Genomic DNA, 9,038 nt, shown 5'->3' on the forward strand with positions numbered 1-9,038 from the left:
TCATCCACTCTGGATCCTTCATGATCAGGACTGTCCGTCCCTGGGTCATCCACTCTGGATCCTTCATGATCAGGACCGTCCGTCCCTGGGTCATCCACTCTGGATTCTTCGTGATCAGGACTGTCCGTCTTTGGGTCATCCACTCTGGATCCATCATGATCAGAACTATCCGTCCCTGGCTCACCCACTCTGGATCCTTCATGATCAGGACTGTCCGTCCCTGGCTCATCCACTCTGGATCCTTCATGATCAGGACCGTCCGTCCCTGGGTCATCCACTCTGGATTCTTCGTGATCAGGACTGTCCGTCTTTGGGTCATCCACTCTGGATCCATCATGATCAGAACTATCCGTCCCTGGCTCATCCACTCTGGATCCTTCATGATCAGGACTGTCCGTCCCTGGCTCATCCACTCTGGATCCTTCATGATCAGGACTGTCTGTCCTTGGGTCAACCACTCTGGATGGGTCCCATCTATCAGCAGCTGGTTCATTTGTGCTGTCAGGCATTCATGGAGTGCAGTAAGTGTCTTTAGCCAGTAGGTGTGGACCATGTCAGGCCCTGGTGCTGTCCAGCTCTTCATACCTGATGCTCTTTCTTGGATGTCTGCCGTTGTCATGGTAACTGGCTCTTGTTCTGGGAGATTGCTGTTGTCTGCTCTTAGATCCACTACCCATCGGTGTTATGTGATGCCTCCTTCTCCCATATGCTCTTCCAGTATTGTTCAGTTTTAGCCCTGGATGGATCTAATCTTGTGTTGTCACCTTGCCACTGAGAGTACACCTTGGCTGGTTCAGTGGAGGGCATCCTATTTATTCCTCTGGCTTCTACTTCCCCTGTTTATCTCTTTAGGCGGGTAGCCAGAGCTGTGAGCCTTTGCCCAGCAGTCTCCAGTGTTTCAGGTATAGACAGTTCGTTGGACTTCCTAGGGATCCCTTTCTTCTCCACACCTTTCTGTAGCTCTGAGAGTTGACTAGCTTCTCTCCGTGTTGCCTTGATCTTGGCCTCCAGCCTCCTTCTCCATGGAGGGAAGCTCTCTTTGTGGCTCATGGTGTTCATCTTGTAGCCAAGCATCTCTAGGATCACTGTTGCTGTGGTGTATATCAACTTATTCGTCTCAGTAATGGTCCTAATTTCAGACTTTCAGAAGGTACTTTGTCACTTAGCCTTGGTAATCGGCTTCAGGGGTGCCGTGCTTCCAGTTTGTCCATGATTTTCAATCTCAGGTCATTCACCCTTGCTGTGAGGGAATCTGTGTCATAAGGGCTTGTTGGGGCTTGGTACCCAATCTGTGAGGATGATGATGACATCCCTACTTTGACCTGTTGTCCTGGTTCCCCTTGCTGTAGCATGTTTGTTGCACCTCATCAATCTCTAGTTGTGATAGCAGTTGCCGTTTATGGATGTTGGAACACTGGGCTAGGACTGGTTTCTTTGTTAGCCTAGATTTTGAGTTTCAAAGCATCCAAATATCCCACATCCTCTACATGCAGCTCTTCTCACTGGGGTTACTTGTATAGTAGCATTCCAACAGTTCCATCCACGTTTTGTTCCAGTAGACCATTTCTCATCAGGTTGCCCCATTCCCAGTTTCCCTCATCCTGAAGTAGGCTAGCAGCATTAAGGACTTTGCCTAAGGTTCCAGACTGGATATGTGTTACCCGCCCTGACCGAGATCCGACCTTCCACGCCAAACCCAGTAGCCTTACTTAGCCACTAGGTATGTGTTTAGTTTAGTGTAGTTTATTGGTTTAAAATACAGAGACAATGCACATTAATAAACATTACTGTAAATATGCCGGTTTAGCCAGGTTGGCTAATTTCGAACTGTAGTCTCTGGGGCAGGTGACATGAGCACTACAATCATTAAGGTATACATTGCATAAAATACCTAATTAAATACACTAAAATACAAATATAGTATACATGACAGTTTTAGAGCAGGTGGTCACAGAGTTGACCAACTGTGTGTTTGTGTGTGTGTGTGTGTGTGTGTGTGTGTGTGTACAGTAATACTGTCCTGTATAGTCCTAGTACTGTCTTTAGCTACTCATTTTAAATTTTAGAGACTATGAGGGCCACTGTTAATTAATTCATTCATTCATTCATTCATTATTAATCAAATAACAAAGGCTTAAAACGTATGGGGAAAAATGTTACTACAACAACATATAATGATATTAGAGAGTATAAAGTCACTGCATTAAAAAAAATTAAGTTGTATTTCAATAAGAATGGTCATAAATTTTGAGAGAATCAGAACTTCATGAAATGAAGTCCTCACTCTTATAAGGGCGTGTTGATGCCATATGTTCCATATGATGCAATATCAACAGCTAGTGTTCCTGTTTCAACATGAAGTCCTACAAAGGAATGTAACAGTGACAGAGTGATGAAACTAAAAACCACTGTCAGAAAAAAAACACCAGAATGTGAAAGAATCCAAATTAATATGAAATAATCTATAAAACTTGTGTTTTATTTTTCAGAGGAACTTGTTTCACTGTCGATACTCGATGTTTGAATGCTGCTGTTTCCTTTCTCTGTCCATGTCTTATTGTCAGTGTTGGTTATGATGCCACAGTTTAAGGTTCCTGTCCTGTCTCCATACTGACGCTGATGCTACAGCTGATGTGTAGACGAAGCTTTCACTGGACAAGTTACTGTGACAGAGCATCGAGTCTGTTTTTAGTTTATTATTTTTAATGATCATCACACAGTGTGCGCTGCAGAGTTAGAGGTGCAAGATAAAAGATATTGAGCAACCAACAACACCATGAAACTACGAACACTTGTGGTTTCCTTTCTCAGGCAAATCATTTCCTTCTTGTGCTACACATGAATCTAAACAACACAAAGTATTGTTGCAGCTGTCTCTGCATTCATTTTCTCTGTGAAATGATCAGAAAATAAAAAGTAAAAACTTTCATGTTCAAGTTTTAATAGATGCAGCTGACAGCATTAACTGTTTGTGAAAGAGGAAGTCAGTTTTAGATATGATGAAATGTGTTGCTGTAACATTCCAGTCAAACTCTCTCAGTAAAGCAGCTTTCAGTCAACACAGAGGGTGTGGTTGGTTTCAGTTGGTATATTCAGACAATACAGGCAGCAGCTCTCAGCAGTTACAGACTCTGCAGGAAAGATGAAGAAGAGCGTCTTTCCAAATTTTGCTCTCAAGAAACTCGGCACCTTCGTCGCAATCATTGTGATTTTTATTCACAATGTTGTGCTCGACAGGGATTTGAAGTGCAATTGTGAGGCTCCAGGTCGCGGCTGCAATTTCTTCATGGCTATGCCGTTCGTTATTATATTTGTTGTCCAACTCTGGACGGACAAGACGGTTCTGAGAGCCTGGATATATACCTGTACCTGTAAATGTACCTGGACCTGTATCCGTGCCTGTGTCAGTAGTGTTTGGGCTTTCTTGTGTCATATCATCAAAGCAGGGTTCATAGGTTTGATTTGGGTCATCTCTGTGCTGATCGATGGAGACTGGTGGGTTTGCTGTAACAGTGGTAAACAGTTGGCCTGCAAAGACCCAAAAAACCTCACGGCTCAGAATCAAACAACCATCGCTGAACTGAAAATCGAGTCCTTGGTGAGTGTTTGTCCACATCATGTCAGTCTGTCTCATTCCTTTGTTTCACTGTGGTCGTCTTCTGTCATCAGTGTGTGCACAGTATCTGCTCACTGTGATGCTGAGAACAGCTGCGGCTGTAAGAATTTATCTCCACATCATGAGTTTATTTTCTGTGTTGTTGTGATGAGTCCCTCAGGATGATGTGATATTTATCCATTTACTTCAGAAAATAATTATCCAGACACATCATTTCCTGAGAAAACTACGGCAGCAGCATCACAGTGTTTATACTGAGTGTTGTAGGCTGAGGGCCGAGGCTGCAGAGTGCACCCTGAACACATGAGACCATTTACACAGAGGTGGCGCCAAAGAGCCGCGACCAAGTCCTGTCATCACACCTCATTTACATGTTTACACAGAACTAATGAGTGTGATGTCAGACAGCATGATGACATCACAGAATTGAAAGAGGCATGACATGTAACACAACAGTGTCAGCCTCTAGTGTGACATATAACATACGTGTCAGCAGCTCTTTATAAACAATAACAATGATATCACATGTCAATAACAATCATTTAGCGTCCCTGTTATATGGCGGCTGATTTCGTCCTCTGCTCGGAGGGTAAGGAGCTCCTGGACCTCATTGTTTGAGTTAGCTGCTAACTGCTAACAGCTGCTGCTCTCCTTCTTTGAGTTAGCTGTTAACTGCTAGCAGCTGCTGTTCTTCTTTGAGTTAGCTGCTCACTGCTAACAGCTGCTGCTCTCCTTCTTTGAGTTAGCTGCTAACTACTAACAGCTGCTGCTCTCCTTCTGTGAGTTAGCTGCTCACTGCTAACAGCTGCTGTTCTTCTTTGAGTTAGCTGCTCACTGCTAACAGCTGCTGTTCTTTCTCTTTGAGTTAGCTGCCAACTGCTAACAGCTCTTGTTCTTCTGTGAATTAGCTGCTAACTGCTAACAGCTGATGTTCTTCTTCTTTGAGTTAGCTGCTAACTGCTAACAGCTGCTGTTCTTCTTCTTTGAGTTAGCTTCTAACTGCTAACAGTTGCTGTTATTCATCTTTGAGTTAGCTGCTAACTGCCAACAGCTGCTATTCTTCTTCTTTGAGTTAGCCGCTAACAGCCGCTGTTCTTCTTCTTTGAGTTAGCCGCTAATTGCTAACAGCCGCTGTTCTTCTTCTTTGAGTTAGCTGCTAACTGCTAACAGCCGCTGTTCTTCTTCTCTGAGTTAGCCACTAACTGCTAACAGCCGCTGTTCTTCTTTGAGTTAGCTGCTAACTGCCAACAGCTGCTATTCTTCTTCTTTGAGTTAGCCGCTAACTGCTAACAGCCGCTGTTCTTCTTCTTTGAGTTAGCTGCTAACAGCTGCTGTTCTTCTTCTTTGAGTTAGCTTCTAACTGCTAACAGTTGCTGTTATTCATCTTTGAGTTAGCCGCTAACTGCTAACAGCCGCTGTTCTTCTTCTTTGAGTTAGCCGCTAACTGCTAACAGCCGCTGTTCTTCTTCTCTGAGTTAGCCGCTAACTGCTAACAGCCACTGTTTTTCTTCTTTGAGTTAGCCACTAACTGCTAACAGCCGCTGTTCTTCTTTGAGTTAGCTGCTAACTGCTATCAGCTGCTTTTTAATCTCCTGCCGTGGGCCACGCACATAATACATCGTCCTGATCTCGTCCTGCCAACTGTCCCTTTCATACAGACATCATTTCCATTCTGTTACGACCTTCGTCCTCGCCTCAGAGGTGAAACAACTCTGTCCCCTTTTCCACGATTGTACTTTTTTATACAGAACTGTGAGGCGGAATAACGTTGTGATATTCCCACCTTGAGTAGGCAGTGTAAAAGAGGCTTTAGAAATGACACCTTGTGGGAGATGATTCTCATACTGTACATTTGGTGTGTTAGAAGTGTATGAGGTCTGTTTTCCTGAGAAACTCACGATCTACAGCTGTAATGGAATAATATTATTATGGCTGTTTCTCAGCGTCTGTGGTGATAATCTGACCATCTTTGTTGTCTCTCTCTTCAGATTGCTGGCATGTCGATCCTCCTTGCTATCCTGCTGGTTGCCTTTATATCATCATTGGTACCAAAGAACTGCTCTGAAGAATCCAGGCGCTGCAACATGAAGATTCAATATTACAGTGCGTTTTTGGATGAAGAGGAAAATGTGCTGAAAGAAAATTTGACAAAATCAGCAAAAGACCAGTTGACTGAAATCATCATTAACAACACATGGGACAAATGGTATGGTGCTGCTGAAGATGTGCTAAAGGAATCTCCTGAACCAAGACTTTCTCAACAACAGCAGGAAGACCTGAAGAAATACAAAAACCCGAGCAACAACATCAACAATGGCCATGACGGAGCACGGGTCTGTGTCTGATCTCATGAGTCGGCCAGTTAGTGCCTTCACAATAAAATCTGCTTTAATGACTGTCCATATTTTTTCTGGCACAGTTTCCTCCAGTTTTAGAGGACGAGCCCAAACTGTGAAAAGTACATCAAGTGTTGCAAATTAATTTTAATTGATTTAAAATGTATTAATTAATTACTTTTAGTACAAACTCATGATGTGCTGGACAGCAACAGATGAGATATTGATTGCTTTTCAGTTATTTTTATTCTTATTTCTGAAAATGGCTCTTCACAGGATGATGAAATGGGCTGTACCACAGGAGAGCCAGGTAAATACATCCACATGTTTCTGTCAGACAAAATGAAACCAAGTATGTGTAACAGTGAGAGAAATGTTTTCATGTTGCAGGAGAAAATCTCGCTCTTATTGAGCGTCCTGAAGCAGCAGGAAACCAGGTAAAGAGCCAACACCTGCTGGACACACACAGATGAGACAGAGGAACAAAAAAAAGAGATGAACCGTACACACACTCACTTCATGTCATTCTTTTATTTTTATTTCAGGGAATGGAAACAGAAAATCCCTCCCTCCATCTGTCCACACACTCGTCCGTCTGTCCATCCAGTTACACTGTACCTCTTCCTGCTAAATGTCCTCGGGGCATTGACACCAGCTCATGAGAGAAACTAAGATGAACTCTCACTGTAAGACTTACTGACATGTAATATACTGTGCGGCCACCAGAGGTCACTGATGCATCAGATCTCACTGACCTGGAGTCTTTGAGGAGACAAAAACAATGGATCACAGATATGATGATCAATCTGTGAACACACTGAGCTTCACTGGCCACATTTATAACACTGATTTCACTAATTAATTAATTAATTAATAATATTCACACAAACAGAAATATTCCACTTCACCAGCGACAGGTCAGAACACACACGAGTCTGTATGTTGTGTGTTAGAATTATGATACACAACATACAGAGATGATGATGGTGATGATGATGATGATGATGATGGTGATGGTGATGGTGATGATGTATTCACATAAAGATAATTAACTAACCCTTGAAACTGTGTTTTTCTCTCCACAGGGGGGACGATGAGGATCCAGGTTCATCCGGCGTGCAGTAAAGATGTGTGACGGTCACATGTTGTCACTGTGTTTTAATCTGTTCTCATGTTTATCAGTTAATTCGGAGCTGTGCTTTGTAACGAGGGTTTAAATGAAATGTCTCTACTGTCATTTATATTTTCTGTATTTGTGTTTTAATGACATTTTTCACCTTCATCAGATCAGTGTGTTTTAGCTTTTACAGCTTGTAACGTTAGCTAAAGTTAGCATGCTAACATTCAGAGTTTCGTCTGTATTTCATTGCTTAATAAATGAATGACATTCCCATCATCCTCAGCTGTTCTCTGGTTTGTTGCTGACTGATCAGCGTGTAAAGCTTTAACACATCATATTTCCAGCTGTCTCCAGAACCATCAGAGGAAACCAGGAGAGGACAGAAACCAGGAGAGGACAGAAACCAGGAGAGGACAGAAACCAGAGGACGGCCGACACGTCCACAGCTGCTCACAGATCAGAGCCACCTGTGGGGAGGTCAGACCTCTGTGTGGGCAGCAGGCTTTTGTTTAGCAGGAATGTTATGATGCTAGCACGCTAAGCTAAGATGGTGAACATTATGAGTGCCAACCACCACTATGATCACTGTTAAAATAAAGCTGTGTAGACAGTGTAGGCCGACTCCATTCTGAATAATGATCGAACAAAGAAACAAACGAGTTTGGTGGGACGAAACAGGATCTCCATGACGACCACAGAGGAGATGGAGACAACAGAACGCTGAACGTGACAACGTGTTCTGCTGCTAAACCTCGCACAGACTATTATTTTCATTATTATTAATATGATTTTGATTTATACAATTCAGACTGACGTAAGGAAATGAGAAAAAAATGTAAATGTGAAATAGATTTTATGTTGAAAAAGACATTCTTTGACAAAAATATATTTTTCTCAGCTTTTTGCCTGAAAAATGCACAAATTCAAGTGTTGATAAAAATAAATGAAATAAGACAGAATAAAATGTTTTTGTGTGTGTGTAAAAACAGAAGTTCTCTTCTTCAGTTTGATGTTTATACTGTTTACATATTCAGAGAACAAATTATTCTGTGGGTCCTGAAAGATCAGTGAATATGACCACAATGCTGGTGGTGGCTGGAAATTTAAAATAATACTCTGGCAGGGAGAGTGTTAAATTTCTGACGGTCCTTGAACACATCATTTGTGACGAAACTTTGATTAGAAAAAACTCACTTTCTTATTTCGTCATATTCTACGTCTCATCTAAAACTTGTCCAAAAATAAACCGTTTGAATGACAAGAGCGAAAAACTTAAAAAATCTAAGAACTAATTTATGGCGGAGGGACGGTCATGGATTTAGATAAATAAAGAAATGTTTTTTCACGCCTGGTTTCAGTGTTTAGTTCAGTTTCAGTGACCTCTAATGACCCTGCCGTCTGTCTGGTCTGTCAGTCCCTGTTTCTTACAGCCGACCCGTCTTCCTCTCCGCCCTCCGACCACATCACCACTTCCTCTAACTCCTTTCTCTTTCTCTTTACTGACTTTCCTCTTTTGTTCCAGTCACCTGACGCCCACATCCAGCCAGTCCTCGCTGCTCTGTAGTAACCCCCTTTTCCTCCAGTGTCACCTGACCGTCCCCGCCCACCTGCTCACCTGTTTCCACTTCACCTTGTCAGCCCTGTTCCTCACTCTGTGCTCATGCCGCAGTTATCAGAACCTGAATCCTCACCTGGACCTGCTCAGCTCAGTCCCTGCTGTCTCTGAGGACTCGTCACCATGTCTCTGAGGACTTGTCAGTAAGCTCATGAATCTTTCCTTCATTAAACCCTGATGTGTCCCTGTCTGCTCAGCTGTCTGCTCAGCTGTCTGCTCAGCTGTCTGCTCGGCTGTCTGCTCAGCTGTCTGCTCAGCTGTCTGCTCGTCTGTCTGCTCAGCTGTCTGCTCGTCTGTCTGCTCAGCTGTCTGCTCAGCTGTCTGCTCGTCTGTCTGCTCAGCTGTCTGCTC

General features: G+C 43.1%; 1 protein-coding gene across 5 annotated transcripts in view; it reads left to right on the forward strand.

Moving 5' to 3' along the window:
• The window catches only part of LOC126402474 (uncharacterized), a 20,427-nt gene extending 13,079 nt beyond the window's left edge, over positions 1–7,348 (forward strand). Inside the window, exons 1-6 of one of the 5 annotated variants that reach the window (XM_050064499.1) lie at positions 3,112–3,598; positions 5,605–5,949; positions 6,229–6,262; positions 6,343–6,389; positions 6,498–6,638; positions 7,038–7,348. In XM_050064499.1, the coding sequence (XP_049920456.1) occupies positions 3,143–3,598; positions 5,605–5,949; positions 6,229–6,262; positions 6,343–6,389; positions 6,498–6,614 (999 nt within the window). In that variant the 5' untranslated portion in view covers positions 3,112–3,142 and the 3' untranslated portion in view covers positions 6,615–6,638; positions 7,038–7,348. Of the gene's footprint in view, positions 1–3,111; positions 3,599–5,604; positions 5,950–6,228; positions 6,263–6,342; positions 6,390–6,497; positions 6,639–7,037 lie in introns of those variants that run through there. The other 4 variants (XM_050064495.1, XM_050064496.1, XM_050064497.1 and 1 more) reach the window with 4 other exon arrangements.
• The last annotated feature ends 1,690 nt before the right edge of the window (positions 7,349–9,038 follow it).

Source organism: Epinephelus moara, chromosome 16 (genome assembly GCF_006386435.1).
Source record: "Epinephelus moara isolate mb chromosome 16, YSFRI_EMoa_1.0, whole genome shotgun sequence".
In the NCBI taxonomy this organism is placed as follows: Eukaryota; Metazoa; Chordata; class Actinopteri; order Perciformes; family Serranidae; genus Epinephelus; species Epinephelus moara.